The sequence below is a fragment of the Lonchura striata genome, chromosome 6 (genome assembly GCF_046129695.1).
Source record: "Lonchura striata isolate bLonStr1 chromosome 6, bLonStr1.mat, whole genome shotgun sequence".
Classification (NCBI taxonomy): Eukaryota; Metazoa; Chordata; class Aves; order Passeriformes; family Estrildidae; genus Lonchura; species Lonchura striata.
In genome coordinates, this window is record NC_134608.1 from 16,639,771 (window position 1) to 16,665,832 (window position 26,062).

Genomic DNA, 26,062 nt, shown 5'->3' on the forward strand with positions numbered 1-26,062 from the left:
AACTTCTGGGAGATGTTAGTGCTGACATGTTTTAGTTAGGACAGCTTTTCTTCCCAGGCCTTGAGATGTAGCTCTACAAAGCGCCTATGGACTAATTATTTAAATTATATGAACTTTTCAGTATTAAGACAACTTCAGATCATGGTGATCTGAGAGTGAGCAATGTCTACCTTGTCACAGCAGGCATTTTCACCTTGTTATTAATTAAATATTTCATCAGAGCTACTTTGAACTGGCATGACTGCCCATCCTGGGTGCTCAATGGAAAGTGCTTCAGTTTTCCATATACTGCAGCTCCCACCAGTTTGTGGTTTGTACCAGAGCCTGCATATGTGAATGTACTTGGCACATAGTTTGGCTCTTGATGAGACACTAAAATAACTAGTTCCTGCTTGGTAGGCAGTTTTAAGGATAGTTATGAGGTCATGTCTTTGAGGTCAGACACCACTTTAGTTCTTAGGGCTGTGGTCCAGATTGAGTGTGGTGATCTAGCAAAGTAAACTCTTGGCACATTGCTGTTTCATTACAGATATTCTGGCAGCTTCCATAACACCCAGCAGTTTTTGTGCCATGTACTTATTCTGGTCTGTCATCTGTTCAGTGTCAGCCTTTCAAGTTTGCCCACCCTGAAGTGACCCTGTTAGATCAGACTTGGCCCAAAATGCAGGTTCTGTAACCTTAGTGTTTCAGTATTATTGTTATTTTAATTGCTTGCATGCTCAGACATTTTAATTGAAGATGAACCTCTTCACAAACACTGACTTAGTTGTCCTTTTAATGCTACTATAGTAGGGAAATTTTTTCACTCATGATTTGCAAGTTGGTAGCTGACCCACTGAGAGATCAAGGGCAGTATGGTACTGCATAAGGTAGACTTTCCATATTATGCCATATACAATCAAGCTGCAATAAAGAACTATGATTATAAAAGGCTTTTAAATGATGGGCCCCTGTAGTACTAAAAGGCAGGGGGAGTGGCTGTCATCAAACACTCTTAACTCATTCTTTACATCTATCTTCTTTCTTTTTCTTTTTTTTTTTTTTTTTTGCTTGCTTTTTAAATAAATGAGCTTATATAAGGCTTCTTAAGGCTAATTACACCCCAAAAAATAAGAAGGTAGTTGCTGATTAGGTTGTGGAATTGATTTGCTCATGCCTGGTGATCTTTCAGGAATCTACTTGGTTTGGATGTTTGTGGTCTGAGAGATCAGACTGAACACTGTGTCAGCAGAGATATCACATTTGAAGTCAGTTATCCAGGAATAAACTTGTCTAGCATTTTGTCCTGTTTGCATATTTTCTGGTTTTGCATATTTCATTGGAACAGCAGAGTGGATGGGGAAAGAATGATGAAGTTTCTGTAGAGATTCAGTCTGCTTCTTGCCCAACTGTAACTCATCTGGGGAAAATTCCGTACTGTATCCATTCCTGATGCATTCCTGTCATAGAACATTTGTCTTGGACTCAAGACTTACCTGAGAATCAACTAAAGTAAAAGCTAGCAGTGAGGTATTATAGTTCAAAATGAGACATTTTTATAAATGTGTTTAAAACATGAGCAACATTTCATGGCCAGATTTCATGCTTTGGCTATTTCATGTTTCTAGAATAAGATACTTGAATGAACAGAGTTTCATTTGATTTGTCATTTGCAAGGAACAGTTGCAGTGCAGTATGATTCACCTACTTCTAATGATGTGGCTACAACAAAGTGATAAATTAAACTTCTACTCAGTAAAACCAGATCCAAAAGCCCTAATGAGTAAGCAACGTGGCTTGTGCAGTTCACGCTCATGTGTTTAGTGGGGAAGTGGCAGGGAGTGTTAAGTGATAAGTATAAAATAACTTCTGCTGTTCAAGTGAATTAAAATTCTGTTCATGAGAGAGAGAAACTTTATTAAACAGATATTTGCACATGAGTGTACTGGAACAGGAATGTGGATCTTGAATGTATTGATGGATATTGTTCCCTATCCCTTGAAAGTAAATAATGTATTTTGAAGCTGGGAAGACAAGGAATTACGATGAATTGGCAAAGGAATTTTAACAGTAGAACTGAACAGTTGCTCTTTTGTGTGCACCTCTTGATCTAGCCTCATATAAAGCAAAAGAAACTCTGTTAAGCTTGTAAAATTCAGGAAAAAACCCCAAGAAATATTAGATTTACTTGCACAGTGACTCAAAGATGATAAAAAATGCTATCATCTCTCATTATATATTAAGTAAAAGTTTTTCTATGAAACAAACATGTCAGATTTCCTTCTTATTTTTTGCAATGTCACTTATTAATCACTTGGTCTATAAAAAGTCAGTAACAAATCAACAGTGTCACTTTTTTTTCCCTAGGAATTAAGAGAAGACAACATTGTATTAATTGAAACAAAGGCCATGCTAGAAGAACAGCTAACCATGGCAAGAGCTCGCGGTGATAAGCTGCATGAATTAGAGAAGGAAAATTTGCAGTTGAAATCCAAACTTCATGATGTAGAGCTGGTATGCACTTTCTTTTTCATTATGCTAACATTTTTAACTTCGGTTTTTATCCTTGCAACAGGTTCTGTTGGAAATAAAAATGTGGAGGATGCTGTATGGGACTGTATGGGATGACTGAATCTCGATGTACATCAGTGACAAGGGGTGTCCCTCAGGGATCCATACTGGAATCAGTGTTACTTAATATCTTTGGTGTTTATGATATTGTCAAAGGGGTCAAGTGCACTGTCAGTGGATTTGCAGGTGTCACCAAGCAGAGTGGTGTGATTGACACACCTGAAGGATGGGATGGCCATCCAGAGGGACCTGGACAAGCTCAAGCAGTGGGCCCATGGGAATCTTATGTGGTTGAACAAGATCTAGTTCAAAGTGCTGCACTCTGCTATCAACACAGGCTGGGGATGAAGAGCTCAGAGCAGCCCAGCTGAAAAGGACTTGGGGGTGCTGGTGGATGAGAGATTGGACATGGCCCAGTAATGTGCACTCACAGCCCAGAAAGCCAAATGTGTCCTGGGCTGCATCCAAAGCAGTGGGCAGCAGAGTGAGGGAGGGGATTCTGCCCTTCCACTTCCCTCTGTTGAGACCCCACCTGCAGTGCTGCATCCAGCTCTGGGGTCCCAGCAAAGGAAGGATTTGGACCTATTGGAATGAGTCCAGAGGAGGGTCTCCAAGATGATCAGAGGGATGGGGCACCTCTCTTATGAGGCAAGGCTGAGGGAATTGGGATTTTCCAGCCTGGAGAAAAGGGAGCTCCAGGGTGACCGAATTGCTGCCTTACAGTTCCTAGAGGGAGCCTAAAAGAAAGATGGTGGAAGACATTTTACAAGGGCATGTGGTGATAGGACAAGAGGAAATGGCTTCAAACTCAAAGAGGGCAAGTTTAGATTAGATCGTAGGAAGAAGAAATTCTTTAGTGTGAGGGTGTTGGGGCACTGAAAGAGGTTTCCCAGAAGTTGTGGGTGCCTCATGCCTAAAAGTGTTAAAGGCCAAGTTGGACAGGACTTTGAGCAACCTGATCTAGTGGGAAGTGTCCCTTCCCTTGGCAAGAACTGTATAATCTTTAGTGTCCCTTCCACCCCAAACCATTTTATGATTCTATGATTCAGGATATTATAAAGGTCATGCCATGCTCAGTTCTCCAAAGTTGCTGGAGATTTTGTATGCTTTTCTGGTGACTTGATGAATTTCTGAGTTATTGTTTCTGAAAAGCTGAAAACCACTGAGGAAGCATTTCAGTTCCCACAATAGCAAATGACCCAAACAGTCACAAGAAGCAACCATAGATTCATTCTCCAGGTCTGTTTTCAGGAGTTAGAATTCAAATTACGAGGCAGGTGTTACTTGCTGATCCATACAACTGTATCCAAATTTGATGTGATGAGTGGAAGCTCTGCAGAATTCAAGGTTCTAGCTGCAGAATTCCCAGTGTGTCAGAACATGATGCTCCATGCTTTTGAAGAGCTTAGCTCTGGAGACATCTTGAATCCAGTCTGCCATACTAGTCCTGGCTTGTAGTGGCCCTATCATCAGCCAGTAATTTCTCACTGCCATTGCCCAATCTCCAAGTGTATTGTGGACCAGAGCTGGTGCTAAACAGGGCCAGTTGGGCTGTGCTTTCTGTGGCTTATATAGGTAGCCCACAGCAAACATTTAATGCTGAAGATGTATTTCATTATAAAACCACAGTGTTTAAGGAGATTTTTCTGCCCTCAACATGCACTGTGCTTGTAGCAGCTCAGCCTGCAATCTCAGAGATGAGCTGAACACGCTTTCATTCATGCATGTCTTGCACAGGACCGGGACACAGACAAGAAGAGAATTGAAGAGCTGCTGGAGGAGAACATGGTCTTGGAGATTGCACAGAAACAGAGCATGAACGAGTCTGCACACCTAGGCTGGGAACTAGAACAACTGTCTAAAAGCACTGATCTTGCAGATAGTGAGTACCACCTGGGGTAGCTGTGGTGTTTGTGGCCTGTTTTGGAATAAACAGAAGTTGAATCCAAGATTGGAAAGCTTCCCTCATTCAGCCACTTAATTTGACCTTCATTTTTTTTAACTTCTAAAATGTATTCCTCTTCCTTTCACTCTCTTTGGAAGGCATCAAAATGTTTTGCTTTTGTTATGTTCATCACTGAGAGAAACTTTTAAGTATTACACTTTAATAAAAATATTAAAAATAAAGCTTTGTAAATGACAAAGCAAAAATGTCACATTGAATATTTCTAACTGAATGGTTGGGAGGAGTCTGTGATCTTTAGTATTCTTTAGTACAGTTAATACAGACAGTTATGTGGTCTTTAAGTCTCAGGAAGTAATGTATGCTGAAGTCATTTATTTTTACTAGATACTGAAAAATGTGTGCAGTTAAAATAACTGGCTGATTTTTTTTCTATGAGTGGTTGATTTGATTTCCGTAGCTATCACAAACATAGCTTATTCTGTCTTCACTGGACAGATTTTAGCATTGATTTCTCTGTTTAACATTTATTCTGTCTATTTTGCCAGCCTAAATAATTTGTTCCTAAGTGGAACTTGGGAAATATAAGCTATTTCCTCTAATTCAGCATGCAGCTTTGACTATTGAGTATTCACCTTATTTTGCTAAGACTTGCATGTTTGGCTTTGTGAACCAGGAACAGTTGAACTCTAAGACAAAGTAATAAATTAGAGTAAGCAGATGTTAAGTTTCCAGTGAAACTGTCTAGAATAGCTTTGTTTTGTAAAACAGCTGTGTGTGGCTGACACCAATTCTGAAATCTTCTTGCTGTCTAGGATCCAAGTTCTCTTCACTAAGATTAATGGCTAGTTAATTGTTACTTCTAAATAATAATCTTGCAAAGCAGATTATATTAGCCTGAAAAATTAATGTCATTCTATTACTCCTTCTGTGTAATCAAGGGCATTGCTCATTGTGTTAGTGGGGGGAAAAGACAGTTCTCTCAAAACTTAAAAATTTTAATCAAGAGTATTTGAGGAAAATGTAAAAATACCTAAATTTTATGGACTGTTTAAAATACCAAGTTTTGTTCCCTTCCTGATTTTCTTTCACTATTGATCTAATAAAAGGAAGAATGCTAGTTACCTCTTATTTATTAATTTCTATCAAACATAACTTTAAAAATTTGCTTGAGTAATTTAGCACTGCACTGGTGTGTACCATTTTAGTACTGGAGCTTCAGATACTCTCTGATTAACCAAAGAAAAAGAATGAGGAACTGAGAACATCCATAAATTTGTATTCAGTAGGTAAATAAAATGGTGAAGTAAGTGGATTTGTTTTTTTTAAAGAACATTTAACTTTGGACTTTTATTTCATGAAAGTGCTGTTCTGATTTACAGTAATTCTCTGTAAGAAGTTTTATTTCAAGACATGTTGCTGTTTTGAATGCAGCTTGTTTGTACAAATAGAGTCAGACTGCAAAACTCTTCTGGAAAATCTCCTGTTCCTGGATATCAAGTTGAGTCTGCAAAGGTGGTAGATAGATTTTACCAGTTAGTTTGGTATTTTAAAATAAAAATAATTTTAAAAATAAGCATGGGGAAAAGTAATTTTGATGGACTTCACGTCAGAAGAGATCTCAACTGGAGGATTTAGTTAATGTTAAGTACTTGAGTCTTCACTTGACCAAAGCTTTCCAGGTGATGCTCTGTAAAAGAGATAAACAGGATTTTAACAATCTCAGAAAGTTGCCAGCTTAAAGTAGCGCTTATTTAGACGGAGCTATTAATTTTCTTAGATTTAAAGACAGTATTGAAGTCAATTTCCTATGAAATGTGGTTTTGAGGTGATGGCTAGCAATTATTTCATGTGTACAAGAAAGTTGCTCTTGTAGTTATGCAAATGATGCTCAGAGAAATTGCCAGAGCAGTGAGGATTTTGAGGCTGAGAGGTAGCGAGACTTTTGTTCTACAAGCATTAAAACAACATCTCTGTTGTAAGACTTGAATAAATTTTGTTAGTTCTGAGATTTCAAATTCAGACACGTCTCAGATCAGCATTCTGATGGGTGTCCTGTGCCTGCATACCTACTAGTAAATTGTTCTCTGTGCTTTAGCATACTCTTGATAAAGAAGGTGTAAAGATAAGCACTGGAGTTCTCTTTTGTAAGAATTTTTTCTATGACTGAATGTGATTGCACACCTGAGTTTTCACTAACTCTTGGAGTGCACCACCTTCCTGTTTTAGCAAAAACTTACCAGGGGTTTACTTTCTGCCTCAGTTTATTTCCTGTGATGACAGTAGGAATATATTTTGGTAAATTTTGTTACTAACATTAGATGTGCTCCCAACATGACTAAAGTGAATTTAAAATAAAGTAAGCAACTTCTTAGATGGCTGGCTGTTCAGATAGTACCCTATTTATTAAAGGTATTAATGGTTATCTGTGAAAATAGGTTCTGTTTTTAACCTAGTATTTACTTAGCAGTCAAGCTGAAATTGTAAGACTGACAGCAATAATCTTCATCCAAGTGGATCTCGTGCACCTCAGAAGGAGACGTTGGTGAATTGATTAGTGCCACCTTCTGCTTCTCATCTTCCAACAGCCAGAAAGTCCTTTGTGTTTGAGTTGAATGAATGTGCTTCAAGTCGAATACTGAAGCTAGAGAAGGATAATCAGAGCTTGCAGAACACAATCCAAGAGCTGAGAGATGCCTCCTTGACCTCCAGAGAGAGCAGTCTAAAGTTTGTGGAACTGGAAAAGGAAAATCAGCAACTTAGCAAAAAGGTAACTTGCTCACAGGAGCAAATGGAGCTCTTAGTTTTTTTTTTTAAACACAGTGCACAGAGGGATGTGCAGCATTTCTGAATAACGAGAGTTTTCAGGGAGTTCACCTGTGATCCCCATAAGCATGACCATGATTTTTGGTCCCGTCTATTTAATTGCATTCTAATGCAATTCTAATAATTTTATTTATTGCCTTCTACTTCAGTCCCTGCTTATGTGCATCATTGTAAGAAAAAGTTATTGCTCCTGTTAGATTGTACTGTTCATTGTGTCCCTTTCTATTGTCTCACAACAGTCACTACTGGGAAAGAAAGCCATGGTCCCACTGAACTATTTTTGTTTTTTGAAAGTTTAATAATTTTTACATGTAAGTCAAATAAATTACACAGGTGAATTCAGCTTAGCATGTTATAAATGTCTTTCTTGTTGTCCAGAGTCCTGGACATGCTTTTGCTTGTCCTCTTAGCTGTTACAAATTCTCTAGTGTCTCTCTCTCTGCAAAGCTCTCAGTTCTTCCTGTCTTTGTAACAAACATGTAGGTCATCACTTTGTAAATTTACTTAAATAACAGAGTGCGTTGCACTCTGTTATTAACTTCGACTACATTTAGCTCAAATGTCAACTCAGTGCTTGTCCTTGTGAAACACACTGCTCAGTTCACCTCCACCTACCAGCCTTATTTTTGTCTGACTAGTTACTTGAATCCTCAGTTCTGATGACTTGAGCCAAGTGCTGCTGGGGAAAAATATGCTTTCTACTCTATAGTATGAAACATTTTCATGTTGGATCTTTCTGCATTCCTGCCATTCATAAATTATCCAGAATATAAGGCTCATTTCTTCTTTTCCCATTACTTCTGTAACCTCTGTGTGTGAGACATTGATGTAATGATTTCAGTTGTGCTTGACTTGCCTGTGATCTAGCTGAATCCCTTAAAGGACAAGGGGAAAAAGCACCTACCTAGATGTGAAATGCTGCTTGTGGATTCCTAGATTGTAACAAGCCCATTTCTCTGCTAGGGAGAGCAGTGTCCAGCACTGGATCATTCTGTCTTTTGGAAAGATTCATTTGCTAAGTTGAGATCAGTTCTGCTTTTTTTTTCTTTTGTGAACAAGGAAAACTGCGGAGATTCAGTTCACTCTAATTTTCCATCCACACTTCCATTTATGACCTGCTGTGTATAAGTAATTCAATCCAGCTCTAATTTACATGCCTAAAACTGGAGATGGAGGCAGAGAAAGCTCTCAGCAGATACCTGTGGTGTACTGCAATTTAAGTCACTTGAACAACTGTGATCAACCTCTGGCTTAGCCCCAGGCAGATTCCTGTGGGCACCTCCTGTTAAAGCACTGTATTGGTGCCAACAGTTGTGATTCCCCTCAGTTAGAATGCAATAAGGTGTGCCAGGGGCAATAATAGGCAAAGTCTCCGATTTGTTGCAAAATGTTTGCTACAGTGGGCAGGGGAGAGTGGAAGAGCCTGGAGGAGTGTTAAAGTCAAGCACTAAGTCAGAGGACAAGAGATAAAGAAGTATTTTTCTCAAATGTTTTATGTCTTTGGGGTTCTTTTGGTAACTTCCCTGAAACATCCATCGTAAAATCTTGTCTCCCTAAAGTTGTTTAACTGAGCTGAGATTTCATCCACTGTCTGAGACTTTCAAAACTTGTTGTTTCTATATGCTTGTCTATCTGCTGATCTAGTGGTTGGTGGGATCATGTAGCCAAAACAGTATTATTCAAGCAGTACAAGAAGAGATGTTATAAATAAAAACTTTTTTTTTTCCTTTTTTTACTTTTTTCCCTTTGAGGTTTTCAGAGGAGCTAGTAGTAGAAAACCCTCCTTTCAGGCCCATTCAAGCAGTCTAAGTACCTGTCTGTTGTCTCTGACTTTCGGAAAAGAGTTGTAAATAGTAATATCTTACTTGCCTCCAGTTTACTGGGAAGTGTAGATGAAGATCAGCTATTGCTGAGCTGCTGAGTTTGTTGCAGCTTTCTGTGAACTGCTCCTTTGAGACCAATGAACCTCCACATGGTTACATTTCTGACTGCTGAGCCCTCCTTATCTCCAATCTGGGCAGCCCCTGCTTGTTCAAACACTTCCTGTAATGAGGGGCATGTTGACATAGGCAGAGCCCAGCCTCCAGCTATTTCCCACTTGTAAGAATTAAGTTTAATACCCCTTTCATTGACATTTTCAGTGTTGGCAGAGCTGATAATACCAAAACAAAAATGAGCTGATACTTGTACAGAGCTGTAGGTGCTCACAGTACTTTGCAAGCTTAAAAAGGAATTATTTCCTGATCTGGGGAGTATAGTTCCCAGAACCTCTTAGTTCTAAGTATTGAAGAGCTACTACTTTTCTGTTCTTCATGCATTACAAGTGCAACTTTCAAAATGAGTAAGTCAGAAGACTTTGTCGTAGGACTGGAGCATTAGTCACAAATCTTTCAAATGCAGTATTGTCACCTGCTGGGGAAAAGAGGGCCACCAGAACACAGGGAGTGAGAGCATAAACTTGGTTACTCCAGTGCTTCAGTGTTTTTCCTCTGTTCCTGTTTTAGGTTGGTGTTTTGGTCTTTTTAGTGCTGTTGCTCACTGAGGTGTCTTAATGACTGACTGCATTCACTGGTACAGTAAGACCATCAGTGATGGAGAGGCTAGAAGGGGGCAAGTTCCTCAGGAAGGGGAGCACCAGAAACTTAATCCCTGTTGACAGGAGCACAACAGAGCATTCAGCAGGCAGGTGAACTAAGCACTTCTTACTGCTGTGCCTTATATGCTCTGATCTTAAAAGACATGAAGAAACAGGATTATTCAGGTGAAGAAGATTCTTAGTACTGTCAGAAAAACACGGCAGTGCTTTTCCTTCTCCGAGACTGGTAACTGCAGGAGCAAGGGATTTAATCTTTCAGCCATAGTCCCTCCCCATCTCATTTCTCTCTGGTCTTCAAAATGACTTAAAGTGTAGACAGTCCTTTTGTCCTGTGGTTGATGTATTTTGGTGTGTTCTCTTCACACAGATTGAAAAGCTGCAAAATCAAATTGAAAAAGAGAAGCAAAGCAATCAAGATTTGGAAACCTTGAGTGAGGAGCTGATAAAAGATAAAGAGCAGCTACAGGTTGTCATGGAGACTCTAAAAGCCGACAAAGACAGACAGGTGTGAACTTCTCAAATGTCATATAACAACACGTAATGGTAATTCAGTGATGCCATTTAGAGCATCTGGTTCTCTCAGGGAGATAAGGCAATTTGAGAGCTATTAAATGAAGGTTGAACTTGTTCAAATCTAGGTTAAAATCATCTTCAAGTGTAAAAGCCCAAAATGTTTTGCTGGTTTCTGCTCTTGTTACCATAAGGGGATATTCAGGCTGTTATATGAACAACCATTCCCCCTCGAGGGAAAAAATCCCTTGGATCTTGCTAAAACAAATTGGTTTTAGGATGTGCAAATAAATCCTCATTTTGTTCCTGAAGATTGGTCTTCCACCATGTGTATGGCATGACTGGTTTAGTTGAGGTTCTGTAGCCAAACTTTTTTCTCTATTTAAAAGAGATGCTGAGAAAATACTTATGTCTTCTGGAGTGATGTTTTAATTGTCCTTCAGCTTTTACCACTTTGTTGTAGTCCATGTGCAATGCCTGAAAACTCTCTTATTACAGGTTTGTGCAAGTGTCATCTGTACTGATTGGACAGATGAAAAAAAATACAGACACAGATCATTAGAGACTGGTCTGAATATTCTCAGTCTGTATTAAAATCTATTCTTAAGTTTTTGTGAGGTGAAAATTAAATTGCAAAATGTTTTATTTATGTAGTTCTTTTCATGTTGAAGGATTTTTACCCAGACTTCCCCTTAGAAAACTGCACTTTACCAACAAAGTCTTATATTTTAGTTAGAACAAATACAGATTCTTTGTGGCAGGAATTAATAGATGGTTTGAAGGTAGGGCAGGAAGTAAAACCAGAAATATTCCCAGTTGTTAAAAAAGAGTAGTTTGTGATTTTTTTCAGGTCTAGTACCTTTTGATTTGTGTGGCTGTTGTCTAGCATAAGAATCAAATGCAAATTGCAGTCTAAATTACAGTTGCATCAGCTGAAATTTGACCAGTGGGGTAAGTGTACTGTCCTTACAGGAAGTGTCTTTAATGACATCTATAACTGGTCTGCATTTTCAAGTATTCTGAGGTTCCTGGCACCTTACCAGAGATAATTTCAGTCTTCAGATCCCCAAGATGAAGGTAAACCTAGATAGAAAGGTACTGTATTAAGAATGATTTGTAACAAAGCATTTTCTCCAAGGTGTTATCTGAAGGTCCTCTGTTTGCTTTGTCCTTCTGCCCCAGCCTTTTTGGATGGTAGCAGGAATGTAGCACAGTTTTTAATTTATTAAAATTTTTTAATAGTTTGGGTTCTTGGTTACCAAGTCAATAATTTGCTGAGAAATTTGTCTTGGATTAAATGGATATGATTTTGTTAACAGTTATCTCTCTGCTTTAGGACTAATTTGTACCACACTTGTAAGTAGATGAATAATGTTTGCACAACTGTTTATGTAGATAAAGGACCTTAAACAAGAAAATGATCACCTTAATCAAGTTGTCTTATCCCTGAGACAAAGATCGCAAGTGAGCAGCGAGGCAAGAGTGAAAGACATTGAAAAAGAGAACAAAATCCTTCATGAAACAGTAACTGAGACGAGTAGCAAACTGAGCAAGCTGGAGTTTGAGAAAAAACAATTGCAAAAGGATTTTGACCAGGTTAGAGAAAAAGTGGAAAGAGTGGAAGAAATGGAAAAAGAGCTCCACCGGCTGGAGAGGGAGAATGAACAGCTCACAAAAAAGGCAGCAGTGATGAAAATAGTGACAGAAAAAGTGGAAGTTCTTGAGCAAGAGAATGGCGATCTGGAAGTGGAAAATAGGAAACTAAGAAAATCCTTGGACACATTACAAAATATTTCCATCCGGCTTGGTGACCTGGAAAGGGACAACAAGCAATTGGATGAAGAAAATCTGGAGCTTAGAAGAGTGGTAGAGACCATGAGATTTACCAGCACAAAAATGGCACAAATAGAAGCAGAAAATAAAGATTTGGAGAGGGAAAAAGAGGACTTAAAAAAGAATGTGGAAATGTTAAAAGCAATGAACAAGAAATCAGAGAGGCTAGAGCTAAGCTATCAGAGTATCAGTTCTGAAAACCAGAGACTTCAGCAAATTGTGGAGAACAGCAGTAAAAAGATCCAGGAATTAGAAAAAGAAGTTCAAGGAATGGAGAATGAAAATCAGGTCCTCCAGAGGAACCTTGAAGAGCTAAAGGTTTCTGCCAAACGGCTAGAGAGCTTAGAAAAGGAAAACAAAGCCCTAGAACAAGGAATGTCTCAGCTAGAAAAAGACAAAAAAATGCTAGAGAAAGAAACAAAACGTCTTTGGCAGCAAGTGGAGCTGAAAGATGCTATTTTGGATGACAGTACAGTAAAGCTAGCAGTTGCTGAGAAGGAAAACAAGACACTAGAAAAGGAAATTGCTCGATTTCGAGAGTCATCTAGTAAACTGAAAGAGTTTGAAAAGGACAATAAAGACCTACTAAAGCAAGTTACAATTGATAAGAGAACACTAGCTACGCTGAGAGAGGTAAGCAAAATAATTCTACTGGATTCTGTGCTTTTATTTTTTTTTTCAGCTCAGTGAAATACAACAGGGATATATCTGTCCCACAGGAGATCTTCACATCTTTAACAACAGTCACTTGAAAGTGTTTCCTTGGAAAGTAGAATATGCCAAGAACTGCCCTTGGTGTAGTTGTGCAGTGTCCACTTTGTGTCCAGAGTCTCAAAATTAAGTCTTTTTTTAATGCAGAATTAAAATTTTGAAACAACTCTAATGTGGTGCCTGTTAACCAAAAACTTTGATAGTTCCTCTAAATGTGAATACAAAATTGTTTGCTAACTTGAGAGCCCCAGCAGGGGAGATTGACTCTCAGGTCTAGAAATTTCTAGCACTTGCTGAGGACACCTGGACATCCCTGTTCTGAAAGAGAGCAAACCATCCCAAATGATCAACCTAAACCAGCTGTACCAAGATTTTGCTTTACAGCTACCTTACAGCATCTTTCCCCAAATGCTTCCCTGCTGAGTGAGAACATGCTAAGCAGCAATGATCTGTCCCTCCACCAAGCATTAGCAATCTGAGGATGCGTGTGCTAGAACCTGGCACTCTTATAAGTGGCCTACGAGCAGATTCAGATTATTGCAGCTTGCTCTTATTGCCTGTCCTGGCTGCTGTCCTGCCAGCATCCCATTTCCTGTGAAGGAAATCTGTTAAATGGAAAAAAGGGTTTTGCTGCAGTAGCTCGGTAAAATAGATAAGTTTAGCAATATTAATACATTAAGCAATTACTTACTTCAAGGCTTAGCTTTATTTCAATTTTTGAAGCATTCGTGTAATTTTGAGGAGAAGAAATAAAGTCTGTCAGAAACACTTGACACAGTTCCAAGTTGTTTCTATTGAAATTTCCTTAAAAATTATTAAAACAACATAATTTCTGAGAAGGCTCTTCAATAATCCTTCAATTCTCAGAATTTTGCAGATTTCCAGTGGTGCATACCCATGCAGTAGCCCATCATCTTTTCCTTAGTACTATAGATCCTGCAGAAGGAGTTCATGGATGTTTAAGGGACCTGTTTACAGATCACTGGACTGGCAGTGGCCTTAACCATGTTTTTTACCTTGCCACGCAAATGAATTCATGGCTAAACTTGTGATGTCAGAGGACTATTGAATACCTACAGTTTAACAAAGTATTTTTATAAAATTTTATTCTTGATTCTGTTTGATATTCAAGATAATTTTTTTATTTAAAGTTCTTCAGTAGTTTTTTTGGTCTTTCTTCATATGTTGTTTAAGAAAACTTTAGCAGAAACACAAGCAACGTAGATCTCTATGGTGCATTTGTATTTCAGAGAATTTTGAATGGTAGGGATCTTCACAGTTAGCTATGCACCAAAAATAATTTGTCCTTTTTAGAAATGCAGGCTGGCACTATGTTTCCCCAGGCCAATTCCACACAGACTACTTTACTGGCATAACTGCAAAGCATTGTCCCAATGCACCTTCTGGTACAGTACTGCCAAGTCTTCTCCTTGTATGACTCCTTGCTGGGTTCTGCTTTAATTTCTTCCCAAAGAAATGTAAATGAAACCAGGCTGCATCAGCAGATACCAGAATAAGTGACCAAACTCTTGTGTCCAGAGCTTTCCTGTCTCTTCTACATTCTACAATGTAGTTACACTTCCAAAATTTTGGGCAGTAATTTACCATATGTCAGAAACTCAGTGTGTTATTCACTACTGACCCTGTTACCAGGGGTAATAACATCATAGCCACAATACCTCAAGAGACTTCCATACTGAAGTCCTGTTGCTCCTGTGTGTGTACCCGTGCTGGCAGGGCTTTTTGTCCTAGTTGAGAGGTGGAAACTCCCTCTGCTGGCGTCCCCTGACCTGCACACATCCTTGTGTGCCACAGAGATGGGGTGGTGTCCCCTAGCCCACACATTCCCTCCTTCAGCAGGCAGGCACAAAGCCAGTGTTGGCAGAGGTAGTTCAGTACAGTGAGTGAAACAAAGGCCAAAAGAAGCGTTCTGCAGATTTATTTCAAGTTACCTATAAATAAAACCAATCAGTTTAATTCTGCACTCAGCTGTCACTGATGAAGAATTTTAACTGACCTATTTGAAACTAGGATTTTATCCAATGACTTTTTCAGTACTCTTAAAAAGATGTAAAGTGATAATACCACCACCCTTTGCATAGCAACTAATCATGTTAGTGCTTTTTCAGGATTTGGTCCTGGAGAAGCTGAAGAGTCAAAAGTTGTCTAGTGAGCTGGACAAACTGAGCCAGGAACTGGAGAAGATGGGATTGAACAAAGAGATGCTGCTGGAGGATAATAATGGCAATGATGACACGTAAGGAGACTGAGCTCTTCTAATCATTCTTTTGATTCAGCCTAACTGAAGCCCTTTGCCTTTCTTTTTGGTTCTCATCTGCCTCCTTGCCATTACCCAGTTTTGGACATAAACCACATTTTTCTGCGGCAAGCTTGGCAGCCTCAGAAAAAACTGTAAGTTTTGGAAAACATTTTCTTGGGTGGAAGGAAGAAATGCCACTTTCTCTCTCCATGCTAGTAGTGTTACTACAGTTCCTCTCTACTCCCCAGCAGAGTAGCTGGGTAGCTATTTCAGTGTGTATTTCTCTTCATGTAGAGTAGTGTCTATTAAACAGTGTCTGCCATTACTACCTGTAATTTGTGAGTCAGATACCTGTTAATACAAACACAGATGTTGCCTAAGAAATACTCGACTGCAAGGAATTCCTTTGTAAGTCCTATAGTAATGAACAGAAAATCTCAACAACTGGTGTGTATATTGGCTTCTTGGTAAGACCTACTTAGAGATACATACCCATCTTGTAGGAATCTTTAAACTGTGGGTCTTGCTTCTTGTTAAGAATCTTCAAAAGAGCCATAAGAAGAGTTTTCTGCAATGTAATTATGGGGGAAAGAGAGAAACTTACTTTCTCTCAAGTTACTTAACTCTGATATTTCTGTAGAACTGTGTTGGTGTTAATCTCTATTAAACTTGATTGGATTTTTCATAAGTGAATTCCCCAGCTATATCGGTAGCAATCTGCAGTAGTAGAGGAAATAATTTTCCTGAAGAAGCAAGCATGTATAATTTAACATGTAGTGAGACTGGGAACGAGTGAAGGTGAAGTCTGCTGTTTAAATGGTGGCTCATATCTTAGTGGCAGATATTGGAAAGCTATTATCATATTTTTCAGAAAATACAAGGTTCTTGAAAGCAAAACTGAATCAGCACTAAAATCAACTCTAGCTGTGAAAGAGGAGAAGATTGCAATGCTGGAGGCTCAAGTGAAAGACTTTCTGAACTTGAACCAGCAGTTACAGAATGATCTAAGTATGGTAAGAGCTTAAGTGAATTTTGATTTTTTGACACTGTACACATTCGCATATTTGGGGATTTTTTGGCTTGAGGTTTGATTTCTTTTTTTTTTTTTTTTTTTAAGAACAGATTTGTTCTTCTTGCCCCTCCCTATACACATCCTTCCCAAGAACCATTTTTTTCACTGGACTGCCTTTTTTTTCTCCCTTTCTATGTAATGACACAAAATTAATAAAAAAAATGTGTTCTGGGGCACATCTGGAGGGGTTTTATTGGGTAATTGCTCTTTGCAGTTCAGTTTTCCCGTGGTTTTTTTCTTTGGCATGGCTGTGTTTTTCTGCCTTGCTTAGTGGAAACATAGGCTGAGGAAGACTGCAGTTGAAACATCCCCCCAAGAACAGCCTATTTGTTAGGTGACAGTGAGCTCGAGTCTAAAGGCACCTGACTGGAGACCAAGAGATGTGGATTCTTCCACCTGTCTGTGTCTCAGCTTCCCTGTCTGTGAAATGGATAATGGTTGATAAATCTCTGAAAGTCTGTACAGTGCAAGAGAGGAGTGACATAGCCCATCATTATTAACGCATTATTCCAGTGTTGAAGGTTGTTGCTTGTTGACTGTGTAGGTAAAGAAGGACTTTGATGCACTCAAGCAGACTCAGCAGGATGGGCAGTATGCTCAGAAGTCACTGAAGAATTCAGCAGAGAAGCTCATTGCCAACCAGCAAATGAATGAGAAATTGGAAACAGGGCACCAAGAGGCCACCACAGAGTTGCTGAAACTGAAGGACAGAGCCATAGAACTGGAAAGGAATGTAAGCCTTCTCCTGTTTCCTCTTAGCTCATAGACTTCTCTTGTGCTCTTGAGTGGGTTGGTGGAAACTGGATTTTTGAGCTTAAAGGAATTTGGTAGGTTTTCTGGAGCACCCAAGTCTACCACATTCCTTGGGTGTCTCTTAGGACTGCATGGGACTTAAGTGCTTCATGTGTCTTGTGTCTATCTTGTCACATCTTTTCAGGGAGTAATCCTGTGTGTTAACATCTGTCTTACCTTCACTTAATGCTGGGAAGAAGTTTTTTTATGCCTTTGTTGCAGAACGATCATCACCAATTGGTTCTCATCTTTGATAGGACTCCAGATAATCAGGACAGCTGTTTCTTTTCTTCCTATCACCCTTTCAATGCCATCTCTCTTTCAGAATGCAGCCCTGCATACTGAGAAGCAGCTGCTTAAGGAGCAGCTAAAGCATCTGGAAACACAGAATGTCTCCTTCAACAATCAGATCCTGACACTACAGAAGCAAAATATCTTCCTTCAGGAGCATAACACTGCCCTGCAGACACAGACAGCCAAACTCCAGGTCAGAACATCCTTGTGCCTCTGTTCCAGGAGGTTGGTTTTGATTACAGTAGTGTGGAGGAGATGACAGCTAATGAAATAATTTGTGTTGGTAGGCTGATGTAATGATGGAAAGATGAGGCCCAGGAGGTGGAGCTTAGCTTGAGGTCTGAATTTCTCTAAGCGAGAAGGGAAATTTGGTCTGTAGCTAATGTCTGGTAGCTACCTTCAGCAAGAAGGTGGTTATTTAGAGAGAATAAATTAAAACTAATACAGCAAAATCCAGATGTGTTATTCCAGAAACTACACTTCTGAAATAAAAAAAAGCTTTGGCTTTTGCTTTTGTGTCAATGCTATGCCCGTGAAAGAGCTCAGCAAAAATGGAAAGAGGACACAAGTCAGTTCCCCATAGGCATTGTAGCAATGAGCTCAAATCAGTTTTCAGATTTTCAGACAAATGTAAAAGTTGCCAGTGGAAAAGATACTCTTAAAAATTACTTGACTTAGAAAAAATAAAATTACTTTGAGAGAAATGTGTTTCAAAGGGCAACATTGGATTAACTCACTTTCTCTTGTGTGACTTTCACTTTTCAAGCTTTTCCTCCTGCATGTTCAGAGATGGAGAGATGGGGTTTTTTTGTTCTTATTGTTTCCCATCTGTGATTAAATTATATTAGCAACATATAAAATTAGTGCACCATATCTTTACTGAAACCAGACTTGTTAGGAGTACTGCTCATGTACACTGTGTTAGGAGTGTTGTCCACATACACAGTGGGGCAGTTAATGTTTTTGAGTTTAAGTGAACTTGAGTTTCATTACTTGTACACAAATATAAGGTGACTTTTAAGTCTGATCATGATTGTCAGAGATGCAGCTGAGTTGTGAGTATTCCAGATCATCTTGGTCTTCAGGCTCAAGAGCTTCTGGTAAAACAGTGTTTTTTCAGTTTAGAGATTATTGTGATAATTTTCATACTACTGACAGCATAGCTTTAGGTCATGCATACTGCCAACAGTAATACCAAAATGATGCCAGATTGTACATAGATGTCTTAAATTGACAAGGCAGTGTAGACATTCTTGACTAACTGTACAGATGTAAGCTGCTACAAAATGTTTGTTGTATGTACCAGTATATGTGAATAAGTAATACTTACTTTTTACTTGCAAAACTTTAGGTAGAAAATTCAACTCTCACCTCCCAGAGTGCTTCACTGACGGCCCAGAATGCTTTACTGCAAAATCAGCAGACAGCCAAGGAGAACGAGAATGAAAATCTACTGAAACAGAAGGAGCAGCTGAAAGCTGAGTATGAGTCCTTGCTTCAGGACCATGAACACCTTGCTTCACTGCATGAACGGCAGTCTGCGGAGTATGAAAGGCTAATAAATCAGCACAGCTGCCTGAAAACATTACACAAAACCCTGGATCTGGAGCACAAAGGTCTGCGTGAGAGGTACGCTCACTGCTCGGGTATAGTGTAGCAAGAATGTGCCCATGTTATAATTTTAGCCTTAAATGTTGTCTCCAAATACAAACGGAAATTACAAAGTTGTTGCCCTGAAAAGGTACCTAGTCATTCCTATTGTCTTAGGGACATTAGATGAAAATATTTGCAAAGTTCTAGATTTTAGATTTTTAAAGGTGGCAGAACAGAGGTGACTCTGGTAATACTCAGCAAACATGAGCTTGGATGCTTTGTCAGAAGTAGCTTAAATGCCTCTACTGCATTTAAGGATTTGTGCTATAACAACATACAGCCTTAAAAACATTCTTCAGTGCTACTGTGCGGGGTCTCTCTTCTAACCATAAAGTCTGCAGGTCACCAATATGTGAGTGTAGTGTGTATCTTGAGAAATTTCAATCATTGAACCTCGTGGCATCTGTATCATGTCAAAGGAGGCTCTCTGTAGGAAGCTGTATTGACCTATGAGATAATGGTGTATTATTAATTTTCTTGTAGTTCTCGTAGTCTAAAGCTTTTGCTTCAGTACCTTCAGTAGAATTAGGAAATCAGTAAACTGACAATCTGTCATTTTCTGGCAATTATGCATGGATTGAACAATATACATAATGTACTACTACAAAAATGCTGCTCTGCCAACCTCTCAAACATCTCTTATATATTTTCAATTATTTTCCTCAAAACACTTTTACTTGGGTTTAATTTCTGTGCAAGATCATGAGTTGAGCTCCGAGCAGCTCAGTACTGCTTGATGGTGGATCCTTGATGGTGGACTTAAAACTGGTGCTAAACTTCTCTTCCCCACAGACTAAGGAGCTGGCAAATACAATATGTGTTAGATTTTTATAAAGTAAAGAAGTAAACTATTGTGATTAAAATATCCATTGGGGCTGTGTGACAGGACAGCTGCTTGGCTGTCAACTAAATGAGCTGTAAGTGATTACACAGACACTGTTCCTGCTTACCAAGTCTTGCTCAGACTGATTAATGGTTCTCATTGATTCAGGCTTTGCTTGAGATTACTACACTGCAATGTCTTAAGGCAGTTTGCTGTATTCTTTCTTTGCTTGATGAGTACCAAACACTAAGCAGCTCTAGCCTAAGGAAAAAGTGGTTTTCAAAGAATAGGTTATCTGTAGAGGTAAGTGCTTGGGTCACCACTGTAAATATTAACAGTTTGGACTCTCTTTCTGAGATGTGACTCCAGTGAGAGGTGTGGGAACAGATGGTGGCCTTCTCTATATTCAAAACAGGTTGAGTTTGGCAGTACTAAGTGTGCAATATCCTCCTCAGCAGATCAGTGTTAAAATATGCTTATCAAGGTGATTTGTCCAAAGAATCCATTTGGTTGTCAGGAAAAAAGCCACAAGCTACTTTTTTAGTGCATGATTTGTTCTCCCTTCATCATGTGCTGCTGAGGAACAGATGGGTGAAAGAATAGCATAAGAGAAGTTTTCTTATGCCTGTTCTTTTTAAGTAAGGTATTTAACTGCTAAGACGGAATATTTAACTTTTGAGTTTGGCTAGAAAGCACCACCTGCTAAACTTTCCCCAGAGCAGCTCAATGCAACCCAGGAAGTTTTCTTGTATGTTTAGGAGATGGGTTTTGCATGTCACAACTCCAAGGTGATTGGTTTTCCTCAGCTGGTGACAGCACTGTAATCATAGTTCTGTTGCTTAAGGCAAGATTACACTTCCACACAAACCTATAACTCCAGCTTGTCTAGGAAGATCCACAGCAACTTTAGTTAGCTTGTGCATGTCCAGCAGCCTGTGCAGCCAGGGTCCCAAAGGCTTGTGTAGTTCACTGTGCTGCATTCTAACCACAGAATATTTTCTGCACCTGGGCAAACTTCATTAAACCTCTTTAGGTTCTGCACATATTAACACTGCAGTGGGGATTTAATAATGGGTTGTTTGTAACTGCAGTGAAATGGCCTGTCGTAGCCCAGCAAACCACAGATGTGTGGGTTTGGCTTGGCAAGAAGAGGAGAGTTAGTATGTTAGGGTTATTTACCATTAATAGCTGTTTTTTGACTTTGAGGTGCTTCTCTGATGGTCTCAGTGAACACAGAAAGGCTGGCTTCTTCTGCATTTTTAAAATTGTTTTACATATTGCATGTTATTAAGGGAAGATAATAACTTTGTAGCTGCAGTTGATTAACACCCCTAAGCATTTTTTTGTGGCTTAGTCTGGAGAAGTCTAATCCTGCAGAGATATTGGGAAAAGAATCACTGCTTTGTAGGGTTACATAGTGCAGAGAGCTGCATTATTATGTTACCATAATATGCTGCCCGGTAGTTATTTTTCTGGATTCCTTTTGGCATACTTTTTATCATAGTTGAGCATATTCAAAGTTATCTCAGCCACAAATACCTATCTACAGTATTTCTCCTCAAAAAGCAGCAGAAAGAATAAAAGCCAAAAGGAGTAAAGAGGACTACATTTCCTCAGTCCTAGGAATGGATTGTGTCAGACCCAAAATGGATTCTATGTGCATGTATAAGAAAATATTTTTAAAACTCTTCTAAGAGCTTGTTGCTTTAAAAAGTGAAATGAATATGAGTGTTGAATAGTCTACAGGATGGGGTAGCCTAGTCCCTGATGGTAGAGCTTGTCAGGTTGCACAGATTGTGCTCAAATTGTAGACTCCAGGCTGAATCTCTACTACAAGAAGATTTTGCCTGAGGATTTCATTAGGGCTTTGGACATGAACAATAATTTCCATTTTTGCAGACAGTCTCCTCTTTCTTAACTTTCACCTAACAACTAGGGGAGCAGCTGTGGTCTACCTCAGGCTCAGTGTGGCTGCCTGTGGTGCTGGGCCTGGCTGGCAATGCTGGACCAGTATTCTGCTTCTCTCTAAGGAGCCCTCTTTAAAACACTGAAGGCTTGGATAAAAATGAACAGAGTAGCCCTATCATACAGAGACAGCAAAAGAATTTTGCTGTGCAGTGCAATTTCTGCAGAGACGGCCGTGGTAATCTCTGCCAAAGGATTGAATGCAGTTTGTCTTCTCAGACTCTGCATTGGCACACAGTCTGTCTAAAATGCTTCTTGGAGCTGGATGTGAAACTTTCCTCTGCTTTCGGGTTCTTCCATTTGTTGTACGAACATTGAATTTGAAATGTCCCAGAGCTGAACAGAGCAAGAAAACAAATAAATAAGGTTAATTAAACTCTGCTGCTGTTACTGGGAATGAATAGCATAAAGCAGCTTTTGTCTGGTAGACAGGTACTTTCCTGTGTGGCCCTTCAATGGACTGGAATTTGGGACAGGCTGTAATTTGACCCTGGGATGAATGGAATGGTAGCCTGAAGTTGGCAGGAGTCAGTGTTTGGTGCTGTCTGCTGGTTTTGGTTTTGTTTTGAAGTTTTCATAACTGCAGAGTAACTGTGCTCTGCATTAATCTCTGCTGCCATGAGAGTCACAGAAGGATGATGCTTGTTCTCTTTAGCCTTTCAGTCAATGCTGCATCTTCAGCCTAGATTCTGTTTTACAATGGCTTGGAAGAGTATTTCTCCATTATCGACACAGATGTATCTGATAGTTCAGGAAAACACCCTTTTATTACAGTGTCCAAAAATTGTGCTGATGACTTTTGACACTGACTGCACCTATGGCCACAGTGGCTTCTGCTGGTGTGTATGGACACAGATTCTGACAGAAGCCACCGGAGGGAAAAAATACCTGGGAACAGCTTGCTGCCCTGTGCAGTGATTTCAGTCTACCCCGTTCTTCTCAGTGTTTTCTGGATGCAGGTGGTGTAGCACCTCAGGGAGGCTGAGCCTGCCTAATCCATACCTGTGCTAAATACCAGGGAAGTTGTTCCACACCTCGGTTACTTCAGCATTCCAGAGATCAAAATTAAAGACACAGTTGATGGCATCAGCCCTCTTTCTCTTCCCACCTCCCTGCCCTGAATGGTTTATGCACAAGTTATATAAACCAAATAATAGTGGAAGCCTGAATGTGAACACTGGTTTTGCTCTTGGATTTTTTACTAGTGAGTAAATAGAGCAACTCGAGCAGGTGAGTCAGCCTCTGCTTAAAGGTGTTTTGCTGTCAACTCACTGATACCTCATCATCTGTCTGGAATATGCAGGACATTAGTAGATGTGCAGGATGCTGTTACCTATGCATATAACCTAATATGGATTCGGTGACCTCCTAACAAACTCTTGCTCTTTTTGCTGTTGCTTTTTGGGAGCTACTTTCTAGTCAGGTTTTTAACTCTTGCCACTGTCAATTATTTGTGACTGGGATTCTGGTTTAGTGGTGTAATTTCCACTCATTTTGCAGAATCTCATTCTTCTACTAAATGACTAGAATCTGAAATTGAAGTAAGATTTCGGCAATTGTTTTCCAGTTTCCTTAAGAAATACTTTTCTTTTTCTTTTTTTTTTTCCCTAAAGTCTTCTCTGCTGACTTGTATACTAAGTTGAATTTTCATGCATAGTGTTGAATTCTTCAGCTTTGGTAGAAGTTTAACTACATAAATGTGGATGAAATAAATAAAGCTGGGAAAAAAAGATGCTTTCTAATCATTGTGGTATTAGCTATTAAAAATATTAACTTAGAGGAAGAAAAATGTTTAAATGAAAGCTGAGTGTATGCTGTTCTTCCTTTTGCAGATACAACAGCTTAACAAAACACAAAGCAGAATTAGAAGAATTGGAATTAGTTTTAAAAACTGAGAGAGAGGTTTTGCAACAAGAGAGAAGATCAAATGCAGTAACCACTGGGGAAAATCAGAAGCTGAGGGAGGAACTGGACAGGTACAACTCCTGTGGTAGATTGTTGTTAAAAGTCAGTTAAAAGTCAATTTTGCAAAACACGGATGTGTTGCGTCAGCTCTGAAGTACCTTCATATAACATGTCTGCTCCTTTTTTCTCTATTTTGGTATTAATTTGGTAATTTATACTTAATAAAGATTGTCAGCTTCATGAATACTGTCAAACAATACTGTTATTTGGTGCTTTAGACTTGGGACCTTTGCTCATACAAAATAATCTTCCACATGTGGTTGGTTCAGTTTATAAGCATTTTCTGCAATGAATTGTTTTTTAAGCACTTGCCTTTAGGCAGAGCTACAAATGCCCAACACTCCCAGATTATACTGGGTTTTTTTTCCCTTTGAGGAGCGCTCATTTATGGTTTTTACACAATATTATTTTAGCTCTAGGAATTACCATTGTTTATTTTCTGCTGCCCAGAGAAAACAGCCATTTCTGTTATTAAAAGTAGTCTTAGAGACTCTTGATCAGTGGGTAGCTGTTAACTTATGGCAGAGCCCCTTTTGAGAGCCACACCCAAAAACTTCCCTGTAGCCTTGTATAAATAATGGGCCAAGACCACATCAAGTTAAAGCAATGTCAGGTTGAATCATATTTAAAAAGCACATTTTAAGTTGAGCTACAATTGTACAAGTGTACTTTAGAACAGTACAAAGGTCTCAAGAGGTTTTCCTCAAGTTTGCTCTTTCTAATTAATTTTCTTAGGGAAAGATATGTTGCATAATGTTGATTGTAGGACTGGCAATTGTAAATTAAAAAATTTTTATAATATTACCACTGCTTCTTAATAAAATTTTATTAAATGCTTAGAGTAAAAATGTCCTTAGGACTTACTCTTTGGAACTGTTCGCTTTAGTGAGAGCTGCAGACTGATGTCTTTGAATGTGAGGTCGTTCCTGTGAAGTGTCCTGCATAAGCCTGCTGTCATCTTTGTGTTTAGGGTGAATTTCTTGCACAACCAACTAAAGGCGGAGTATGAAGGGCTTCATTCACACACTAAAGAGCTGAAAACTTCCTTGAACAACTCTCAGTTGGAGCTGAATCGTTGGCAAGCTCGCTATGATGAGCTGAAAGAACAGCACCAATCCATGGATATCTCTCTGACCAAACTGGATAACCACTGTGAGGTGAGTAGCTGTAGATACCCAGCTACAGCTGCTTTTGGGTTAGAGAGCTGCTATTCGTTGTGTGAAGCTTTTGATCTGCTGTATATAGAAGGTCAAACTATGTAACAACACCCCCATATAGTTTGAAGTGTATAGGTTTTTATCTTAGGTTGCCATTCTATTGTGTTATCTTGATTATGGTGCACTCCAGGGAAGCCAGATGAAGAAGAAAGATTAATTTGTCTTGTTTAATAGCTCCTGTCCCGACTAAAAGGAAATCTGGAAGAAGAAAACCATCATCTCCTGAGTCAGATTCAGATGCTGAGCCAGCAAAATCAGATGTTGTTGGAGCAGAACATGGAGAGCAAGGAGCAGTATCATGAAGAACAGAAACAGTACATGTAAGAAAAAAGAGATTCGAATTGTGAAACCATTAAGTAATCTAGACACATATAGAATACAAATCATCTATCAGGACTAGATAAGCAGGCAGTGGAATGATAGGTCTTCTTGATACCTGTTGGAAAAGGGGATGTTTGGTAGGAGGTAAGTGTAATGGGAGAAAGCAAAAAATGTCTCCACATTGCCTTACTGCAAGTGTTGTTCACAAAACACCTAGGCAAATACAGCTCTTTTCAAATAATACAGATGAACCTATGTGGAAAATGCAGTTAGAAAAGATGGAATGCTAAACCCAGTGGTACTTCTCAAAGAAGAGGAGGTTGGGGAAGAGTTTTAAGATTTTGGAAAACAGCCAAGTTGCAACAAATCTAGTTTTATTACAGTAATTTTATATTTAGGTTCCTAAAGAATAGAAAATATTCATACTTCTATTGCTTTTTTCATTTGCATTTCAAGAAATACCTATTTTGATGTTGTTTTTAAGGATACAGACGTAAACATAAGTTGCTGTGTCCTTCATACACAGGTTGGCACATTGAAGTGAGATACCCTGTTTAAAGATACTGTGTGTTTACAAAGAATCCTGTTTTCACTGCAGTGAATTTCTCTTATGGGTATGAAAGAAGGAAGAAAAATGTTCTTAATCCCAAGAATTTTAGTTTAAGCACATCAGGATGATGTGGGAGTACTGAGTTGAGTTTTATAGCAGTACTGGCTTATATGGTTGAAGTGTTAGAAATTGTTTGCTGAAATAGGCTGAATACAGTTCAA

The 26,062-nt window shown here is 39.1% G+C and overlaps 1 protein-coding gene across 4 annotated transcripts in view; it reads left to right on the forward strand.

Moving 5' to 3' along the window:
• CCDC88C (coiled-coil and HOOK domain protein 88C) overlaps nucleotides 1-26,062 on the forward strand; it is a 93,734-nt gene that overhangs the window by 55,113 nt on the left and 12,559 nt on the right. For all 4 annotated transcript variants that reach the window (XM_021531941.2, XM_021531943.2, XM_021531942.2 and 1 more), the window contains 13 exons: nucleotides 2,347-2,493; nucleotides 4,288-4,432; nucleotides 7,042-7,223; nucleotides 10,243-10,380; nucleotides 11,781-12,851; nucleotides 15,059-15,186; nucleotides 16,061-16,202; nucleotides 16,806-16,994; nucleotides 17,379-17,540; nucleotides 18,699-18,976; nucleotides 23,621-23,764; nucleotides 24,724-24,910; nucleotides 25,145-25,290. In XM_021531941.2, coding sequence (XP_021387616.2) covers nucleotides 2,347-2,493; nucleotides 4,288-4,432; nucleotides 7,042-7,223; nucleotides 10,243-10,380; nucleotides 11,781-12,851; nucleotides 15,059-15,186; nucleotides 16,061-16,202; nucleotides 16,806-16,994; nucleotides 17,379-17,540; nucleotides 18,699-18,976; nucleotides 23,621-23,764; nucleotides 24,724-24,910; nucleotides 25,145-25,290 — 3,059 coding nt within the window. The remainder of the gene's footprint in view (nucleotides 1-2,346; nucleotides 2,494-4,287; nucleotides 4,433-7,041; nucleotides 7,224-10,242; nucleotides 10,381-11,780; nucleotides 12,852-15,058; nucleotides 15,187-16,060; nucleotides 16,203-16,805; nucleotides 16,995-17,378; nucleotides 17,541-18,698; nucleotides 18,977-23,620; nucleotides 23,765-24,723; nucleotides 24,911-25,144; nucleotides 25,291-26,062) is intronic.